Raw genomic sequence first — 22,625 nt, 5'->3', positions numbered from 1 at the left:
GCCGAGGTCAGTATTCAAGGCCGAGGTCACGGTATTTCACCATACAGACCGACCTTAAGCTGGTAAATAATATATTTATTTTTTCTTTACCAAATTCTAACAGAAAATGAGAGCACCCGAAAGGGAAAACCGAGCCGAGCCGCCATTTTGAATCCTCGTTCACGGCTGTAATGCAAATTGCTTCCTCCTCGGTATACAAGTGCACTTCCATGGCAGAAAAAAAACTACATTTTGCCACCTATGTAGTCCCCTATTTATACAAAATTGAGTCATTCAGGATTCAGCCATGTTTTTGCTCGGCGTTAGCAACAGTTAGAGGTTTTTAGCTTTCTCCTGAAATGTTTTCTTTTATTGCTTCTTTCTCAGGGTAGTAAAACTCGCTTTCGCTGTGAACACTGTCATCTTTATCCATGCTGTAAAATTAATGCTATTCTCCTGAAATGCTGGCAAAAATTTATAAGATTTTTGATAAAAATCTTATAAATAAATCTTATTAAAAAAAAGATAAACATTAAAGGTCCCATGGCATGGTGGTTTGCTGATGCTTTAAACGGGCTCGTGGAGGTTTCCGGATGTTATATCCGCAGCCTTTCTCGAAATGAACCCTCGGCACGTAAATATAGCCTCCTGGGAGAAAGCCCCATTTCAGCGCTTTTCCCAGTGCGTCGTTTTGCTAATGAGAAGCAGGAGGCGGGGAAGGGTAGAGGGTGGGGCGGGCCATGGGGGGAGGGGGAGGGGCTTGACCAAGCTGCGCACACACATACTCGCTGCTATCAGCGCCTGTAGCCACGCTGCTAAGACAAAACCCCGTTCTCCCTCGGACTCCTTTCGTAAACTCAACGTGACAGAGAACAGAGTGTGAGAGTTTTCGGAGTGGTAGTTTACGAACGTATAATACCCTAGGCTTGAACACGCACTCCATAACCAAAGAGGATAGAAGCAGCAACTACAGCAACATATCGCTTATCCAACAGAAGACATGCATTGCAGAGCAATAGTCAAACATAAGCTCATAAGTTACAGTCAATTTCCAGACTAAACTCAGTTTAACAGAGCATGCTGCATGCTTTTTGGTTTTGTAGCGCAGAGTACCTGGCTAACTGCAGGAAGCGGTTAGCTGCACAGCTAATGTAGCCATTGCAAGGCTAACGCACCGATTTTAAAACACGGCAAAACGACTTAACAGTTATACACTTACTTGTTCGGTGTTTGTGGCTGATGTGGCAGGGATGCTTGGTACGGACCCAGGCTTCAGTGACAGTTGATGTGCAAAACCTGCCCTGTACTGTGCCAAGTTGTGGAAACATTCCTCAGGAAAATGCTTCCGACAAACATACACCGTCTTAGGTAGACTCGATGGCGTATTATTGGAGTAAATAAAATTAAGCCACTGCGTCTTCAGGGGCTCTCCCGTCAGCAGTAAAAACAGACTCCTTTCTGTGTTGTCACATCCATGTACAGCGCAATTTCCATGTTTCGCTCGCTTAGGTGGTGCCATGTTGTTGTGTCCTCTATGGTCTCTTCACTACAAAATTGAAGTGACGTATCTATGGTGGCAACTTTTGAGCTGGGCGGGCAATCCATACAGTGGGTGGGAATCCAGAGGGGGGGGCGTGGGGATCATCTCCCTTGCTGACGTAGTAAAGGGAAGAGCCTATCAACGCGCCATTTTGACGCGCCATTCTCAAATGTTGACAAAGGGTGGGCATAGTTTGGTTTACACATTATGACATTTCTAGCCACTGGGGTGACTTAAGAAGGTCAGAGGAACTCATTTTAACATTAAAAAACCTCAGAAAGTGAAAATTTCATGCCATGGGACCTTTAACAAAAATTGCTACTATGTTTGTTGTTGTGAACGAGCAAGTCGCCAGAGGTCCGTAACTCGCCAGCCAATCAGAGCGCAGGATTTGATGGAAACCGGACCGCGAAAAAAATAAATAGTATTATTTATTAAACTTACATTCTGGGTAGAAAAAAAAACATTTAATTTTTTTTTCTCCAAAATGGCCAGATTGGGAGAGTTGGGACAGTTCACGTTCCAGTTTTTTTCTTGTGGTTTACAAATATAAAATTCTTTAAAGATTGTTGTTAAAAATGTGGGCGTGTCCCTGCATGAGGATGAAGCTTATTTCATTCCTTCTTCAGAATGGAACTGTTTTATTGAGTCAGGTTTTGTGTAAACTGACATTTTTCTATCGCTGTACCAGCATTGTGTATTCATATGTTATGTTTTGATGATTAATAAAAATTAAAACATGTAGGCCAAGGTATTTTATTTTTGTTCCATGTCTCCCCACTATGTCCCAAATCTCCCAACATCATGTCTCATGTCTCCCTGCAAAAAATAATGACAGAAAAAGTGAAGCCTGAAGCAGGGGTTCCCAAACTTTTCCATGCCAAGGCCCCCCAAACAGCATTAGCTTCTGGCCAGGGGCCCCCTTTGCAAACCCACAGACAATGCTACAAAATATGTAAAGAAAGATCAACTTTTAGAATGTTTTCTCTTACTTTTATTCAATAGTCAATAATTGTTACATTTGTTTAGCATAAGAATATTATTAACTAACATGTTTTCAACACAAATATTTTTGCACTGAACAATAAACTGTATAACCTCCTGTAGTACCTGATTCAACTCGTTACCCATCCTTTTTGCGACCAGTGCCTCGCGATGGAGCCTGCAGTGTGTGGCCACTACATGCGGGGCCTTCTGCTTAATGAGTGCGGTCACTCCACTGATCTTCCCGGTCATTGCCGCGGCTCCGTCCGAACACACCCCCACACAACGGGTCCAGTCCAATCCGTTAGGCTCGATGTAATCGTCCAAAACTTGAAAAATGTCTTTCCCAGTAGTTCTTCTTTCAAGTGCTTTACAAAATAGTATTTCCTCCACAAATCTTTCCTGTGAAATAAATCTGATGTACACAAGCAGTTGGGCCTCATTGGATAAATCTGTGCTCTCATCCAGCTGAAGTGCGAAGTATTCGCTGGCTCTCACCTGCTCCAACAGCTGAGCAGATACGTCTTGAGCCATGTCACCAATCCGTCGGCTCACGGTATTATCAGAGAGTGGGACAGCATCGATTTTTTTGGCAGCATCCTCACCAAGCAATTCTCGGACAATGTCTTTGGTGGCTGGTAAAATCAAATCTTCTCCAATTGAGTGAGGTTTTTTTAGCACGAGCAATGTGGTACGAGGCTAAAAATGATGCCTTCAGGGCCCGCTCGGGGACAGTAGCTTGCTGGGTGAATGCAGCAGATTGCCTGACCAAATGCTCTTCTTTGCGTCTGAAGAAATCTACTGTTTTTTTCAGCATCTGTCGGATGTTTTTGTACCAAGTGACGCTGAAGTTTCGAAGGTTTTAAGCACTCGTTTGACAGGGTCTCCAGACAGAGGACGCATTTCGGGCAATCATGGCCATTTTTCTGTATGGCTGTAAAGCCATACTTAATGTATGCTGCCTCATATTTTCGGATTTTAGTTGGCCAGGACTTCTTAGTTTTTTTCGCAGCAGTGTCCTCCACAGCAGGGCTGTTGGTTTGTTCCTTCGGTCTCTTCTTCAAAAACCTGTCCATTTTGTGCTAGCAATACGCTAGCTTGAGGAGCAAAGCAGCTTGATAAATGGCGCAAACCGCAACGTCACAGGCAATCGGAGAGATGAGCATGGCAAACAACGTATGATGTATTATTATTAATAATTATATTTTATAATAAGGATTAAAAAACTAATTACAATATATTTAATAATTATTTTAAAAAAGTATTTTTTTTCGCAATTTTTTTTGTTATCGTCCCTCCAACTTTCTGAGGCCCCCCTGGCAGCCCCCCAGGGGGCCGCAGCCCCCACTTTGAAAACCACTGGCCTGAAGGACAGTATATTGGCCCTTTTCCACTACCCTTTTTCAGCTCACTTCAGCTCACTTCAGCCCGACACAGCTCGCGTTTCGACTACCTCAGAACAGCACGACTCAGCTCGCTTCAGCCCTACTCAGCCCCCAAAACTCACACGGTTTTGGAGTGGGGCTGAAGCGAGCCAAACCAAGCCGAGTGGGGCTAGGGGCGTGAGCAGACACTCCCCTGTGCACTGATTGGTGAGGAGGAGTGTCCTCACATGCCCACACACGCCCCGCGAGCACACTGGGATCTGTAAACACCGTAAACCTGGAAGAAGAAGAATTAAGAATTACGAGAATTTCTGAAGCCTTATGCGCCTCGCCTCATCTATACGCTCTTGCCAGTATCTGTTGGCGTTGTCGGTGACAACAAGCCACAGCACCAAGACCAGCAACACTAACGACTCCATGTTTATTGTTTACTATCCGGGTCGTGAGACTACCGCTTAAAAGGTCACTGATGTCACTGTTTGCGCCGCCTAACGACATCACGTGACGTCCACCCACTTTCGCTAACTCCACCCAATGTGTCCACCCACTTCCAGCCAGCACGGTTCAGCACGGTTGTAGTCGAAATGCAACTCCAACAGCCCCGCTCAGCTCGACTCAGCTCAACTCAGCACCGCACGGCTCAGCCCGACTCAGCCGCGTTGGTAGTGGAAAAGCAGCATATGTGACAAGCTGAGAAATGAATATTGCGGTAAGAGGGTATAGTAAATATTCTCTAACGCAATATGAATGTGATGCTACCTGCAGAGAATTTCACACAATCTACAAAAGCTGAAAATTTGTTCCGAGTCTGCCCGCTCTCCCCTTGATGATGATTTATTATTATTGGAAGCATGGCCATGCAGTGGGTAGCGTTACTACCTCACCGTTCATGAGTTATTTCCTGAGCCCCGGTTACTTGGGCAGAGCATGTTGTTTCTGGCGTTTGCACTTCGGTTTCTTCAGTTTCCTCCCATTGTCCAAAAACATGCAGATGGGCAGATTGGCTACACTAAAGGAATGTTCACATTCGTGAGTGACAAAGTGACAGGTAGCCATTTATTTTTATGCAAATGTGTGACACAGAGCTACGATTTCAGCAACAGCTGCAAACAACAGAAGACAGACAACCTGCCAGTTGAGGTTTTATAAACTTTATGCAAATTAGCTGTGAGGTGATTAAGCGACAAATCCAAAACATTGGCTCAAAAGATTCCTTGGCTCAATCCTATGGCACACATGGTAGAACATTTTTTCCATTTCCCTCTCACAACTTTACTTCCTGCTTGCAATAGTTCATATGTACTGCTTGACTTGGAAAAAAGTTAGAAAATAAAGCTTTGAATGAAATAGTAGAGATCACTGGTATCTCTGGAGAGTGTTAGTACAACTAGCTTCCAATGCTAATCCGAAGCCTGGTGCGTGCTTCATAAACATGTCAATCAAACAACCAATTTTCACACTGATTAGCGTATTATTTTAATTTGTGTTTTAGTAATTAAAAGAAGATATAAATAGACAGTCATTTAGTGGTGCCTGTGGTGAGTGTATGTCGCTACTACGTTTAGCTTGCGCTGCTAACAAGGCTAATGCGAAGCCTGACAAGCAGGGCTGAACGATATGGACAAAATTTCATATCTCGATATTCATGCCAGATATGTATGGAATCAATTTTGTGCCAAAATGTTCATACAATACTTTTGAAATATCAAACAAAAACGACAAATCAAAATACAAAAAAAAAAAAAAAGTCAATTTTTTTAGACTGGAAAACAAATTATTCGTGTAATCGTGCAAAATATCAGTCTATTACTCTTCAGAAACCTTTTATTTTTGTTCCGCGTCTTTCTCAGTTTTGTTTGACGTAATTTATTTTGGTTGCGATTCCAGCTTTCTCGTTTGCGCTCCCTGACTTTTTGCTTGCAGTTTTGGCACAAACTTCACGTGTGGGTGGGCTGTCCAGAAATGCATTCCCATTGGCTAACTTGTGTTTGACTGACAGCTACGCTCAGCGATTCCCCCGGAGGCTGTTGCGGCCATTTCCTACTCAGATTCTGGCGGACTGTTTGACGAGTGACCGATCCATTGACGGTAAACAAGGATCGAGTGGACTTCAGTGGCGACTATGATATTGAATTAATTCAACAAAGTGTAAATTCAATATCATAGTCGCCACTGAAGTCCACTCGATCCTTGTTTACTGTCAATGGATCGGTCACTCGTCAAACAGTCCGCCAGAATCCGAGTAGGGAATGGCTGAGCGTAGCTGTCAGTCAAACACAAGTTAGCCAATGGGAATGCATTCCTGGACAGCCCACCCACACGTGAAGTTTGTGCCAAAACTGCAAGCAAAAAGTCAGGGAGCGCAAACCAGAAAGCTGGAATCGCAACCAAAATAAATTACGTCAAACAAAACTGAGAAAGACGCGGAACAAAAATAAAAGGTTTCTGAAGAGCATTATGGCCCTTTACCACTACCCTTTTTCAGCTCACTTCAGCCCGACACGGCTCGCGTTTTGACTACCTTAGAGCAGCACGACTCAGCTCGCTTCAGCCCTACTCAGCACCCAAAACTCGCACGGTTTTGGAGTGGGGCTGAAGCGAGCCAAACCGAGCAGAGTGGGGCTAGGGGCATGAGGATACACTCCCCTGTGCACTGATTGGTGAGGAGGAGTGTCCTCACATGCCCACACACGCCCCGCGAGCACGCTGGGATCTGTAAACACCGTAAACCCGGAAGAAGAATTACGAATTACGAGAATTTCTGAAGCCTTATGTGCCTCGCCTCATCTATACGCTCTTGCCAGTATCTGTTGGCGTTGTCGGTGACAACAAGCCACAGCACCAAGACCAGCAACACTAACGACTCCATGTCCTCCATGTTTATTGTTTACTATCCGGGTCGTCAGACTACCGCTTAAAAGGTCACTGATGTCACTGTTTGCGCCGCCTAATGACATCACGTGACGTCCACCCACTTTCGCTAACTCCACCCAATGTGTCCACCCACTTCCAGCCAGCACGGTTCAGCGCGGTTGTAGTCGAAATGCAACTCCAACAGCCCCGCTCAGCTCGACTCAGCACGGCACGGCTCAGCCCGACTCAGCCGCGTTGGTAGTGGAAAAGCGGCATTAGACTGATATTTTGCACGATTACACAATTTGTTTGCCAGTCTAAAAAAATTGACTTTTTTTTGTATTTTGATTTGTCGTTTTTGTTTGATATTTCAAAAGTATTGTATGAACATTTTGGCACAAAATTGATTCCATAGATATCTCGATATCGATACGATATGACTACGGGTTCGGTGAAAACCAAGCATTTTTCAGAAAAATAAAAACATCATAATACAAAAAAATGTGGAAAATGCAGTTTTATTTTTAAGAACTCACTGCCAGTCATCAACATTAACATAAATTATGAATAAATAAATTACAAATCAAACATTTTACTGCAGCTCTGCTTTAACAGTAGGTCCGTGGTTGTGGCAAAATGATCAATTTCACGGAGCTCGGATTCAACATTCATTTTACACTCATTATAAAGTTTCGGAATGGACACTTGATTAAAACGTGTTCGGGATGGTATTTTATAACGCTTGTCCAGCATCCGAACCATTTTTTTAAAGCCCTCTTTCGAGACTGTGTACACAGGTACCATGTCTTTTGCAATGTGGTATGTTATAGCGTCTGTAATTTCTTTATGTCTGGTGGACGTCGACTCGTATGGTGTAACGCTACTGAACGCATCAGCAATCAAACTTTGCTTTGGCTTATTTTGGGATGACTGAGAAGTCCCCGGTGTTTCTCTCATTGTCATACACTGTTCGTGCAGCACGCGATGGTGTTGTTTCAGGTGGTGAAACGTTTGTTGTGCTACCTTGCTCCGTCACAATTTTTGCTAAGCACGACCTGCACAGCACCTCACTCTGGTTAACATCGTCCTTTTTGAATCCAAAATACCTCCAAATAATGGAGGATGATTTATGTTTTGGCACCAAGTCAGATTCTGCGCCTCCACCGGCTGCATTATCTTCCGCACTCATTTTCTTTCTTTCTTTTTAATTTCTCCACTGTGTCTGTAGTGTGTGTGCGCATCGGTCTCCGTCTCCCTCACTCCCGCCCTCATATGTTTGTCATTGGTTGGCTTCAGCTGTCGATCCACAGCAAGCATGAAATAAGGTTTGTGGTTGGCTGGCCTTAGCGGTGCATTCAAGGGCAATCATAAAAATGATGTTTGTTGTGACTGGCAGAGCTGCACATGCAGGGCGAGCGCGGGGAGGGGAAATCTATATCGTCTATATCGTTGCTTTTTTGATATTAATATCTTGAATGTTCATATCTAGATATAGATGCGATAACGATATATCGTTCAGCCCTACTGGCAAGTAACATACATCAAAGAACAAATTTTCACACTTTAAAAAAAATGGAATAAATTTTAAATACATTTTACAGACAAATATATTGTATTCAATAGTAAATCGTACTCTAAGCTACATTTTGGCCTCTACTCTCTCTCATCAGAGCTAAAATCTCTGGATGGATGATTTATGCCCATGAGAGACAACAGCAATTAGTCCACGCTCACAAGAGACAAACAACAAGCGACATGAGAGTAAGTTGCCCCAGGTATGAACGTACATCTAAATGGTGCCCTGAAATGGATTAGCATCCCATTTGGGGTGAATTTTCCCGCTTTCCACCGAGTGTTAACTAGACTGGCTCCAGACCTAATGCAAGCCTGAATAAGGTACAGAAGTTAATGTAAATGAATAATGTTAAATACAATTCTGTTAAGATAAGATAGACGGCACGGTGGTGTAGTGGTTAGCGCTGTCGCCTCACAGCAAGAAGGTCTGGGTTCGAGCCCAGTGGCCGGCGAGGGCCTTTCTGTGTGGAGTTTGCATGTTCTCCCCGTGTCCGCGTGGGTTTCCTCCAGGTTCTCCGGTTTCCCCCACAGTCCAAAGACATGCAGGTTAGGTTAACTGGTGACTCTAAATTGACCGTAGATGTGAGTGTGAATGGTTGTCTGTGTCTATGTGTCAGCCCTGTGATGACCTGGCGACTTGTCCAGGGTGTACCCCGCCTTTCGCCCGTAGTCAGCTGGGATAGGCTCCAGCTTGCCTGCGACCCTGTAGAACAGGATAAAGCGGCTACAGATAATGAGATGAGATAAGATATTCCTTTATTGATCCCCATGAGGGGAAACTCAGGTGCTGCAGCAGCTCAAGTACAGAGTAGAATAAGTTGGAAAAAAGAACAAAATATAGTAGAATGAAGACAGATACAGTGGTGCTTGAAAGTTTCTGAACCCTTTAGAATTGTCTATATTTCTGCAAAAATATGACCTAAAGCATCATCAGATTTTCACACAAGTCCTAAAAGTAGATAAAGAGAACCCAGTTAAACAAACGAGACAAAAATATTATACTTGGTCATTTATTTATTGAGGAAAATGATCCAATATTACATATCTGTGAGTGGCAAAAGTAAGTGAACCTCTAGCATTAACAGTTAATTTGAGGGTGAAATTAGAGTCAGGTGTTTTCAATCAATGGGACGACAATCAGGTGTGAGTGGGCACCCTGTTTTATTTAAAGAACAGGGATCTATCAAAGTCTGATCTTCACAACACATGTTTGTGGAAGTGTATCATGGCACGAATAAAGGAGATTTCTGAGGACCTCAGAAAAAGTGTTGTTGATGCCCATCAGGCTGGAAAAGGTAACAAAACCATCTCTAAAGAGTTTGGACTCCACCAATCCACAGTCAGACCGATTGTGTACAAATGGAGGAAATTCAAGACCATTGTTACCCTCCCCAGGAGTGGTCGACCAACAAAGATCACTCCAAGAGCAAGGCGTGTAATAGTCAGTGAAGTCACAAAGCACCCCAGGGTAACTTCTAAGCAACTGACGGCATCTCTCACATTGGCTAATGTTAATGTTCATGAGTCCACCATCAGGAGAACACTGAACAACAATGGTGTGCATGGCAGGGTTGCAAGGAGAGAGCCACTGCTCTCCAAAAAGAACATTGCTGCTCGTCTGCAGTTTGCTAAAGATCACGTGGACAAGCCAGAAGGCTATTGGAAAAATGTTTTGTGGACGGATGAGACCAGAATAGAACTTTCTGGTTTAAATGAGAAGCGTTATGTTTGGAGAAAAGAAAACACTGCATTCCAGCATAAGAACCTTACCCCATCTGTGAAACATGGTGGTGGTCGTATCATGGTTTGGGCCTGTTTTGCTGCATCTGGGCCAGGACGGCTTGCCATCATTGATGGAACATTGAATTCTGAATTATACCAGCGAATTCTAAAGGAAAATGTCAGGACATCTGTCCATGAACTGAATCTCAAGAGAAGGCGGGTCATGCAGCAAGACAACGACCCAAAGCACAGAAGTCATTCAACCAAAGAATGGTTAAAGAAGAATAAAGTTAATGTTTTGGAATGGCCAAGTCAAAGTCCTGACCTTAATCCAATTGAAATGTTGTAGAAGGACCTGAAGCGAGCAGTTCATGTGAGGAAACCCACCAACATCCCAAAGTTGAAGCTGTTCTGTACGGAGGAATGGGCTAAAATTCCTCCAAGCCGGTGTGCAGGACTGATCAATAGTTACCAGAAACGTTTAGTTGCAGTTATTGCTGCACAAAGGGGTCACACCAGATACTGAAAGCAAAGGTTCACATACTTTTGCCACTCACAGATATGTAATATTGGATCATTTTCCTCAATAAATAAATGACCAAGTATAATATTTTTGTCTCATTTGTTTAACTGAGTTCTCTTTATCTACTTTTAGGACTTGTGTGAAAATCTGATGATGTTTAAGGTCATATTTATACAGAAATATAGAAAATTCTAAAGGGTTCACAAACTTTCAAACACCACTGTATAATAGAATATAATAAAATAGAATAGTAATCAAATATACCATGCACCGAGAGGCTCTGGTTGAAATTACGGATTCTCTGAGGTAATTGAGGGTTGCAGCCCCAAAGAAAATAGTACGATACCAGTAACAGAAGAGAATCCATAATTACCGGAGCCTCCAGTACATGGTATATTTGATTTATATCCCTCATCAAAAAATTCCAAACTAAAAGTGTTAAGATTGAATCTCGCCGTAAACTCACTGGAGTCAGCCATGTTTTCTTGTTTACATCAGAGCGACCTTCGACCTGCACATGTGCAATGTACCATGCTATCACCTGCCTTGCCTGATCACGATACGTAGAGCTACACACATAGAAATGCTCGCGGCGGTACAGCTGTGACTCGAGTCAGCCGTATAGCTTGAAATTGTGACGTCAGTTCATGGTATATCCAGGATATACCATGACTGGCTCACACCATATCCATTTTTTTATTTATTTATTTTTGACATCATGAGATACATTGCTTAATCAATGGTGGAATTATTTTATGTCACGTGAGCCATCCTTGGCCAATCACTGCATGGGAATTTTTTTGATGAAGGATATAAAATCTCATCTCATCTCATTATCTCTAGCCGCTTTATCCTTCTACAGGGTCGCAGGCAAGCTGGAGCCTATCCCAGCTGACTACGGGCGAAAGGCGGGGTACACCCTGGACAAGTCGCCAGGTCATCACAGGGCTGACACATAGACACAGACAACCATTCACACTCACACCTACAGTCAATTTAGAGTCACCTGGGCTACGTTCACACTGCAGGCTGAAGTGACTCAAATCCGATCTTTTCGCCCATATGTGACCTGTATCCGATCTTTTATTGACAATATGAACGACACAGATCCGATTTTTTCAAATCCGACCCAGGCCGTTTGGATATGTGGTCCTAATTCCGATTCCTATCCGCTCTTTTCATATGCGACTTCAGTCTGAACCGCCAGGTCGCATTCATCCGACTTACACGTCATCAACAAGCCACAAACGTCACTATTCTGCGCTGAAGTAGGCGGCGGGTCTCTCAAAAAAAGTTACAACAACATGGCGCATAATCACGGGCGCAGATAGAGGGTGGGACGGGTGGGATTCGTCCCACCCAGATTTAAATTCACTTCGTTCGGTCCCCCCCACTTTGCATAAGGCAAACCTCACGGAAAAATCAAAAGACTAATTATCCATTCGGTTTATTGAGGTGCACAGCAGTGTATACATAGTTGCAACAACTCACATAAAACAAAACAAAGACTGATATTCGGTTGGTTGAGCTGCGCAGACTGCACAGGTTGCGAGCTCGAGCTTGGTTGCTATAGTAACCCACAACAAGTTTGACAGGCATATCGGGGTTGGGGTTGGTTTGCTGGCAGCTTTGCCCCCCCCCCCCAGTTTTTTGTCCCCCCCCAGTTCAAAAAACGTATCTGCGCCCCTGCGCATGACATCAATGCGAGGGACGCTTCGGGCTGTGAAGGTTCTGAATCTTCTCAATGGAAGGACGCAGAGGTTAGGGAGCTGATTTCCATTTGGGGGGATGCAGCTATTCAAGCTAGATTGGATGAGTCATACCGCAACCGGGCGGTTTTACTTCCGTAAACACTGGCCATGCTCACTGCGTGTGACGTCGTCGTATCCTGCAATGCGCATGCGGAACACTTTTAGGTCGCTTTTCATTCATACTGAGGATCACATACAAGTCGCATATATTTGTTAATGTGAACGACCTCACAAAAAAATCGGATTTCACAAAAAAATCGGAATTGAGCATTAAGCCTTGCAGTGTGAACGTAGCGCAGTTAACCTAACCTGCATGTCTTTGGACTGTGGGGGAAACCAGAGCACCCGGAGGAAACCCACGCAGACACGGGGAGAACATGCAAACTCCACACAGAAAGGCCCTCGCCGGCCACGGGGCTCGAACCCAGGACCTTCTTGCTGTGAGGCGACAGCGCTAACCACTACACCACCATGCCGCCGGGATATAAAATAAAATAGAATAAAGACAGAGCTAAATATGGATAATTGCTCACAAAAGACAGCAACAAACAACAAGAATTGGTCACGGCACTACATCCACTAGTGGTGTGCGTAAACTAGTGGCGTAGAGCCAGATAAAGTTAGACAGTGAAGTGAGGTGGAACTGTAACTATAGTGGTGCAGCATGTGACATGGTACATGATAATAATGCAGATTGTGGGGGAGGAATAGTGCTATGGTAATAGAGAAAAAAAGGACAAAAATATACAGTATATAGCCTAGGTCACAACCGGATATACAATTTTTTGGCTGTGCGATTTTTGGCATTTCCCAAATCGCTGTGTTTTTTTTGTTCGTGGAGAAAGACGCATGTTGGCCGTCAGTTTGTCTTGCAGCCTGAAAAAAACGTAAGTGCCCGTAGAGTTTGTTTGACATGACAAAGAACCTCTGCGGCCAGTCTACGGCTCGAAAATCAGCACGTCACACACGCGCCCTCCGTGCGTTTCACGTGCTCCCTCCGTGCGTTTCTTGTGTTTTTTGCACGTAGACCGGCCGTAGGAGCACGTACGGCCAGTTGTGACCGAGGCTTATATACACACGTGCGCTGTGTGCAATGTTCCACATACTGTATTACTGTAAACCTTTAGAAAACTGAAAGCTGTAATTGTCTCAGAGGATGTCTTATAGGATGCCACTGTCTTTCATATTTTTAAGATTCATCATTTCAGTTGCTTCCTTTCCAAGTCTAATGTCTAAGGCACAATAACACTGAGATGACGAATAAAATGTTCATTAAAATTAAACAGTGAACATTTTTGAATAGCTGAAAGATTTAACAGCCTCTAAAAGATCACTCTCATTTATTATAAATGATTCCTGTTTTGTTGTGGATAGCTATTTCTGAGTTGTCAGAGAAACTGGTTCTCTTTTCCTCATTTTGCACATTATGCCTCGTGTGCAAAATGAAATGTAAACACACTAATGTGTTATGAAAAGTCTGTACACAATTTGTATACATAAATGATGATGTGGGTAATTTTGACCCATATGCGTTCAAGTACAAAGGTAAGATGAAAGGTAAGATGTATAAGACAGTAGTGAGTCCAGCTGTGATGTACGGATTGGAGACCGTACGCTTAACGAAGAGACAGGAGGCAAAGTTGGAGGTGGCGGAGTTGAGGATGTTAAGGTTTGCGACGGGAGGTTGGACAGGATAAGAAACGAGCACATCAGAGGGACAGCACATGTGGAGAGCTTGGGAATGAAGCTAAGAGAGATGAGACTGAGATGGTCTGGGCACATCCTGAGAAGAGGTGCAGAGCATGTTGGAAGGAGAATGTTGAGGATGGAGCTGCCAGGCACACGAAAACGAGGAAGGCCAAAGAGGAGATACATGGATGTGGTGAGAGAGGGCATGAAAGTGGCAGGTGTGGTAGAGAAGGATGCGGAAGACAGGGAGCAATGGAGATGAAAGATCCGCTGTGGCGACCCATAATTGGAAGCAGCCAAAAGAAGAAGAAGAAGATGCGTTCAAGTACAAAGATAACTGAACAGACCCAAAATCAACCGGTCTTTGATGGAAACTAATATTTTCACTGATTTCATTGTTTTGACTGAGTCTGACTAGACCTGCTCAGGGGGTAAAAAAGAGCTTTCCAAAGCTTTTTTCGACTGCAACAGACCTTCTCAGTCTTAGAGGCTAAAGACTGACAAAGAGTTCCTATCACAGCTTTTAGACCATCTCTAGCCGCTTTATCCTGTTCTACAGGGTCGCAGGCAAGCTGGAGCCTATCCCAGCTGACTACAGCCGAAAGGCGGGGTACACCCTGGACAAGTCGCCAGGTCATCACAGGGCTGACACATAGACACAGACAACCACTCACACTCACATTCACACCTACGGTCAATTTAGAGTCACCAGTTAACCTAACCTGCATGTCTTTGGACTGTGGGTGAAACCGGAGCACCCGGAGGAAACCCACGCGGACACGGGGAGAACATGCAAACTCCGCACAGAAAGGCCCTCGCCGGCCACGGGGCTCGAACCCGGACCTTCTTGCTGTGAGGCGACAGCGCTAACCACTACACCACCGTGCCGCCCAGTTTTTAGACCACAATAGCAAAATTAAAGGAGATGTTTCTGAGACAGAGGACAAGCAATTGGACAATCCAGATTCTGAATCTTCAGATGAAAAGAATTCAGAGGAATTGTTTGCCACAGCATCCTTGAAATGATGGGACACAGTAACCATCCTCAGGGCCGTGAAAATGTATTGCATCAAAACAGTCTGAAGCAGACTATCAACCTCCAATATAATCAAAATATATCCAGGGTCTACACTCTCAAGTTCCAAAGATGAACCCATCCACCTCGAGCCCAAGCAGCTCTACCTGTTTTTTAGAATATTCAGGTCGGAGTATCCAGGCCACAACCAGCAAACCAGCACTGGATCTGATAGACATTGATGACGGCAAGAAAAGGAAAAGATCCCCTGTACAAGATGTTCCCAGTGATAGATATACATTCACCGGCCACTTTAATAGGAACTTGTTCTTGATTCTAAGATTCCTGTTCTTGGCTGGCAGGAGTGGAACCCAATGTGGTCTTCTGCTGTTGCATGCTGAGATGCTTTTCTGCTCACAACGGTCGTACAGACTTGCTATATCCTTCCTGGCAGTTCGAACCAATCTGGCCATTTTCCTCTGACCAACAAGGTGTTTGTTTCCACCCACAGAACTGTCCCTCACTCAATGTTTTTTTTTGTTTTTCGTACCATTCTGTGTAAACTCTAGAGACTGTTGTGTGTGAAAACCCCAGGAGATCAGCAGTTTCTGAAACACTCAAACCAGTCTGTCTGGCACCAAGTGAAAGTCACACTTTGAGATCACAATTTTTCCCATTCTGATGTTTGAAGTGAACATTATTGAAGCTCTTGATTTGTATCTGCATGATTTGATGCATTGTGCTGCTGTCAAGGGATTGGCTGATTAGAGAACTGCATAAAACAGCAGGGGTATGAGTGGTCCGAATAAAGTTGCCGGTGAGTGTGTGTATATAGATCCAGTGAGAGAAATTACAAAGGAAATATATTATCTACTGCGTTATCTAATGTATCCTTGTTATCTGCTGTGTTTCAGATCAAATGATATTTTCTATTGCTGTTTTGAAGTCATTTTTTGCTTGTTGTTAAATGTATTAAACTGTACAAGTCAAATCTGCCATTTGCCCAGGCCCTTTCTGTATAGAGTTTGCATGTTTTCCCTGTGCTTGCATGGAGAATACCTCGAGGTATTCCAGGTTTTCTTCTACAGTCCAAAGACATGCGGATTTGATTAAGATTAATTGGCTACCTGAAATCACCCATAGGTGTGAATAGCTGTCTGTCTGTCTGTCTGTGTTAGTCCCATGATACATTGGCGACCTGTCCAGGACGTACCCTGCCTCTTGCCTGATGTCACCTGGGATTGACTCCAACTCACTTGTGGCCCGTAATGGAATAGCAGTATAGAAAACGATTGAATGAATGAATGAATGAATGAATGAATCCGACAGGTCAATCTGACCCTCGGATATCATTCATTTCCAAGATAACAGAAACAGGTTTTATACTTGTAAGAGTAACCCACATGACAACATTTGGAAATTAAAATTACGGTATATTAAAAAATAGCCACACTTCACTAAAAGCAATGTTTACCTCCGCCAAATTTGTTGGAGGAGGTTATGTTGTCGCCTCCATTTGTTTGTTTGTTTGTTCCCAACGTAACTCAAATAGTGAAAGGATTGTGATGAAATTTGGAGGAAAGCTCAGGCATGGGCCACGGAACAATTGATTAGATTTTGATTCAAATCAGGATATCTATGTAGACCCAGGATCCAGATATGCATGCAGACCCATGTTTTTTTTTTTTTTGCCTGTTCTAAACGTAACTCAAAAAATAGTAAGTGGATTTTGATGAAACTGTGAGGAAAGGTGGGCCATGGGCCAAGGAACAATTGATTAGATTTTGATTCAAATCCAGATATGTACACAGATCCAGGATCCAGATATGCATGCAGATCCAGGATTTTCTTTTTTACCCATTCTAAATGTAACTCAAAATGTAGTGAACAGATTTTGATGAAATTTGGAGGAAAGGTGAGCCATGGGCCAAGGAACAATGGATTACGTTTTGATGCAAATCCGGATATGTATGCAGATCCAGATATGCATGCGGAGCCAGGATTTTTTTTTTACCCGTTCTAAACATAACTCAAAATGTTGTGAACAGATTTCAATGAAATTTAGAGGAAAGATGAGCCATGGCCCAAGGAACAAATGATTAGATTTTGATGCAAATCTGGATATGTATGCAGATCCAGATATGTATATAGACACAGGATCCAGATATGCATGAGGACCCAGGATTTTTTTTTTTTTTACCCGTTCTAAACGTAACTCAAAAAGTAGTGAATGGATTTTGAGGAAAGGTGGGCCATGGGCCAAGGAACAATCCATCCATTATCTGTAGCCGCTTATCCTGTTCTACAGGGTCTCCGGCAGGCTGCAGCCTATCCCAGATGACTATGGGTGAGAGGTGGGGTACACCCTGGACAAGTCACCAGGTTATCGCAGGACTGACACAGAGACAAACAACCATTCACACTCACACCTATGGTCAATTTAGAGCCACCAATTAACCTAACCTGCATGTCTTTGGACTGTGGGGGAAACCGGAGCACCCGGAGGAAACCCATGCAGACACGGGAAGAACATGCAAACTCCACATAGAAAGGCCCTCGCCGGCCACGGGGCTCGAACCCAGGACCTTCTTGCTGTGAGGCGACAGTGCTAACCACTACACCACTGTGTTGCCTCCAAGGAGCAATTGATTCAAATCTGGATATGTATGTGGATCCAGGACTTTTTTTTGTCTGTTCCCAACGTAACTCAAAAAATAGTGAACAGATTTGGATGAAATTTGGTGTATAGCTTTAGTATTATCCTAAGTTCAAGTGATTTGATTATGATGTTGATAATATGTAGCTTGTCCGAGGTATATACTCTACTGACACTTATTTTCATCTTTAGATACATCCATCCATTATCTGCAGCCGCTTTATCCTGTTCTACAGGGTCGCAGGCAAGCTGGAGCCTATCCCAGCTGACTACGGGCAAAAGGTGGGGTACACCCTGGACAAGTCGCCAGGTCATCACAGGGCTGACACATAGACACAGACAACCATTCACACTCACATTCACACCTACGCTCAATTTAGAGTCACCAGTTAACCTAACCTGCATGTCTTTGGACTGTGGGGGAAACCGGAGCACCCGGAGGAAACCCACGCAGACACGGGGAGAACATGCAAACTCCACACAGAAAGGCCCTCGCCGGCCCCGGGGCTCGAACCCGGACCTTCTTGCTGTGAGACAACAGCGCTAACCACTACACCACCAAGGAGCAATTGATTCAAATTTGGATGAAATTTGGTGTATAGCTTTAGTATTATCCTAAGTTCAAGTGATTTGATTATGATGTTGATAATATGTGGCTTGTCCGAGATATATACTCTACTGACACTTATTTCCATCTTTAGATACATGGGGTTATATAATAATAATAATAATAATAATAATAATAAACACCCTAGTCCTGGGTGTGCACTTTGTAGACGGTCCCTTAAAGACACCCCTCGTTAGTTTGTGCTTTGCTGGTGTCTCTCTGTTCCTGGGTGAGAAAGCCCGAGCTGCGTGGCTCTGCCGGCTCTGTGCTGTGTTTGCGGGGCTCTGAAGAGGAGCCCGACAGCAGAGAGGGAGTGAAACCTCCCCCGAGCACCTGGCGCAATCAGGAAGTGCGGAACAAACACACAGCGCCTCACTAAACACACGCTACTGCGCTTATATTCCACACTCAGAGCTGTAGAAGCCGGAATGGTTACAGCAAATCAATTCTGAAACTTAAAAATCTTATTTACGTACCTTAATTTCCATATAGTCCAACCGAGAATAAGGGAAACATAGCAGCTCTGAACAGACCAAACTAGTTCCTGATCGCACGATAGTGTGGTGCAGTGACACGGCTCAGCTTTCAGCCGGCAGGGGTCATGCTCAGTGTCACACTGCACTCTCACTCACTGCACACTGCACTCTCACTGGGATTCATGGCATTATTTTACACTCACCAACATAACTGAATAATTCAGTGCACAGTTTACTCACCAAGATACCTAAGAATTCACTCTGACTGGGATTCACTACACGGTTCACCAGCATTTTCACTGAGACTCACTGCACTGTTCACACTCACTAAGATTCAGCAAGTAACTACCTAAGATTAAGCCTCGGCGGCATGGTGGTGTAGTGGTTAGCGCTGTCGCCTCACAGCAAGAAGGTCCGGGTTCGAGCCCCGTGGCCGACGAGGGCCTTTCTGTGCGGAGTTTGCATGTTCTCCCCGTGTCCGCGTGGGTTTCCTCCGGGTGCTCCGGTTTCCCCCACAGTCCAAAGACATGCAGGTTAGGTTAACTGGTGGCTCTAAATTGACCGTAGGTGTGAATGTGAGTGTGAATGGTTGTCTGTGTCTATGTGTCAGCCCTGTGATGACCTGGCGACTTGTCCAGGGTGTACCCCGCCTTTCGCCCGTAGTCAGCTGGGATAGGCTCCAGCTTGCCTGCGACCCTGTAGTACAGGATAAAGCGGCTAGAGATGATGAGATGAGATTAAGCCTCATTGAGACTCATGATACTGCTCGCTCTCACTGACACTCACAGCACTGCTCGCTCTCACTGTGACTCACTGCTTGCTCTCGCTGCGACTCATGGCTTGCTCTTTCTGAGACTCACTTCTCACTCTCGCTGAGACTCGCGGCACTGCTCGCTCTCACTGTGACTCACTCTCGCTGAGACTCACTGCTCATTCTCGCTGAGACTCGCAGCACTGCTTGCACTTGCACTTTAACTACAATGTCACTCTAATCATATTGTCATTTTAATTTTATCCACATGTCATTTTATTTATTTGCCATCTTTTTTTTTTTTTTACTTTGTTACTGGCAACAGGCCTGCCATTGTACATTGCACATAATATGCTGTTTTTTTCCCCACCCATTTTTGTGATTTTATTCTTTTTGTGATTTTATTTTCTTGCTCTTTTAATGTACCGCTCTTCGCCCTTCTAATTGCCCTTCGGGGATAAATAAAGTTTTGTCTAAGTCTAAGAAATATAGAAAATTCTAAAGGGTTCACAGACTACAGGGTTCTATATTTCTGCATAAATATGACCTTAAACATCATCAGATTTTCACACAAGTCCTAAAAGTAGATAAAGAGAACCCAGTTAAACAAATGAGACAAAAATATTATACTTGGCCATTTATTTATTGAGGAAAATGAACCAATATTACACATCTGTGAGTGGCAAAAGTATGTGAACCTCTAGCATTAGCAGTAAATTTGAAGGTGAAATTAGAGTCAGGTGTTTTCAATCAATGGGATGACAATCAGGTGTGAGTGGGCACCCTGTTTTATTTAAAGAACAGGGATCTATCAAAGTCTGATCTTCACAACACATGTTTGTGGAAGTGTATCATGGCACGAACAAAGGAGATTTCTGAGGACCTCAGAAAAAGCGATGTTGATGCTCATCAGGCTGGAAAAGGTTACAAAACCATCTCTAAAGAGTTTGGACTCCACCAATCCACAGTCAGACAGATTGTGTGCAAATGGAGGAAATTCAAGATCATTGTTACCCTCCCCAGGAGTGGTCGACCAACAAAGATCACTCCAAGAGCAAGGCTTGCCATTATTGATGGAACAATGAATTCTGAATTATACCAGTGAATTCTAAAGGAAAATGTCAGGACATCTGTCCATGAACTGAATCTCAAGAGAAGGTGGGTCATGCAGCAAGACAGCGACCCTAAGCACACAAGTCGTTCTACCAAAGAATGGTTAAAGAAGAATAAAGTGAATGTTTTGGAATGGCCAAGTCAAAGTCCTGACCTTAATCCAATCGAAATGTTGTGGAAGGACCTGAAGCGAGCAGTTCATGTGCTGAAACCCACCATCATCCCAGAGTTGAAGCTGTTCTGTACGGAGGAATGGGCTAAAATTCCTCCAAGCCGGTGTGCAGGACTGATCAACAGTTACCGCAAACGTTCAGTTGCAGTTATTGCTGCACAAAGGGGTCACACCAGATACTGAAAGCAAAGGTTCACATACTTTTGCCACTCACAGATACATAATATTAGATCATTTTCCTCAATAAATAAATGACCAAGTATAATATTTTTGTCTCATTTGTTTAACTGGGTTCTCTTTATCTACTTTTAGGACTTGTGTGAAAATCTGATGATGTTTTAGGTCATATTTATGCAGAAATATAGAAAATTCTAAAGGGTTCACAAACTTTCAAGCACCACTGTAATGCAAGTATTCAGCAATCAATCAATCAGTATGTGCAATTCCACATTTTTTTCCCCAGACAAATTCAATGCTGGCGGCACGGTGGTGTAGTGGTTAGCACTGTCGCCTCACAGCAAGAAGGTCCTGGGTTCGAGCCCCGGGGCCGGCGAGGGCCTTTCTGTGTGGAGTTTGCATGTTCTCCCCGTGTCCGCGTGGGTTTCCTCCGGGTGCTCCGGTTTCCCCCACAGTCCAAAGACATGCAGGTTAGGTTAACTGGTGACTCTAAATTGACTGTAGGTGTGAGTGTGAATGGTTGTCTGTGTCTATGTGTCAGCCCTGTGATGACCTGGCGACTTGTCCAGGGTGTACCCCGCCTTTCGCCCGTAGTCAGCTGGGATAGGCTCCAGCTCGCCTGCGACCCTGTAGAAGGATAAAGCGGCTAGAGATAATGAGATGAGATAAATTCAATGCTATGAGTTGACTCAACACTGTTTATCTAGCCGTGCTTAATCCCAAAATAGCACAGTAGGATATATTTTACAATTGCACTGTATTTTGAAATATTTTATTCACATTAAATACATTTATCTGAATTTTAATTTGAAAGGTAATACCATTCATAGTTCTCTCTCTCTCACACACACACTAGCTGATTTATACAAGTTGTGCTCCTGCCCTTTTGCCTAATAATGGAATAAGATTTCCCTCTAGTGGTGTACTAATGAATCAGCTCACATTGTCCAGCCACGTCAAATAAGTAGTCCACCTACCCTTAAATATGACATGATAGTAAAATGTGTAGTACAGTCATGCTTTTCCGCTGCCTACTCGAAATGATGGTACTGAAGATAATTGTGTTACTTTGCTGGGAAAATGCAGTAATTGCAAATAGCTAGGTAATGAAATCTTGCTCAACAAAAATTAATAATTCAACAGTCCTATATAATAGAGGCTCATAGGCTCACATGGGGAGGAAATGACTTCCTGAAGGGTTCGTTGTGTGTATATATATATATATATATATATATATATATATATATCCACTCCTTGATTGGTATCGACTTTTCCCCCCAAACCATCTACCACTAAACCACATTTCAAAATGGTATGCTGCCTGTAATAACAGATATCTATGATCCATACTATAAAAATTATATTAATTAGTACCATAAAAGAGTGGTTCAGGCAGCACAGTGGTGTAGTGGTTAGCACTGTCGCCCCACAGCAAGAAAGTCCTGGGTTTGAGCCCAGCAGCTGGCAAAGGCCTTTCTGTGTGGAGTTTGCATGTTCTCCCCATGTCCACGCGGGTTTCCTCCGGGTGCTCCGGTTTCCCCTACAGTCCAGAGACATGCAGGTTAGGCTAACTGATGGCTCTAAATGAACCATAGGTGTGAATGTGAGCATGAATGGTTGTTTGTCTGTATGTGTCAGCCCTGCGATAACCTGGTGA

The 22,625-nt window shown here is 43.8% G+C and overlaps 1 protein-coding gene across 1 annotated transcript in view; it reads right to left on the bottom strand.

Moving 5' to 3' along the window:
• sh3rf2 (SH3 domain containing ring finger 2) overlaps positions 1-18,847 on the bottom strand; it is a 126,547-nt gene extending 107,700 nt beyond the window's left edge. Inside the window, exon 1 of the mRNA XM_060915232.1 lies at positions 18,756-18,847. Within this exon, the coding sequence (XP_060771215.1) occupies positions 18,756-18,767 (12 nt within the window). The 5' untranslated portion in view covers positions 18,768-18,847. The remainder of the gene's footprint in view (positions 1-18,755) is intronic.
• Positions 18,848-22,625: the final 3,778 nt, after the last annotated feature.

This window comes from Neoarius graeffei, chromosome 2, assembly GCF_027579695.1.
Source record: "Neoarius graeffei isolate fNeoGra1 chromosome 2, fNeoGra1.pri, whole genome shotgun sequence".
NCBI classification, from domain to species: domain Eukaryota; kingdom Metazoa; phylum Chordata; class Actinopteri; order Siluriformes; family Ariidae; genus Neoarius; species Neoarius graeffei.
The sequence above is the reverse complement of the archived record's forward strand: the minus strand, read 5'-3'. Positions and strand labels throughout refer to the sequence as shown.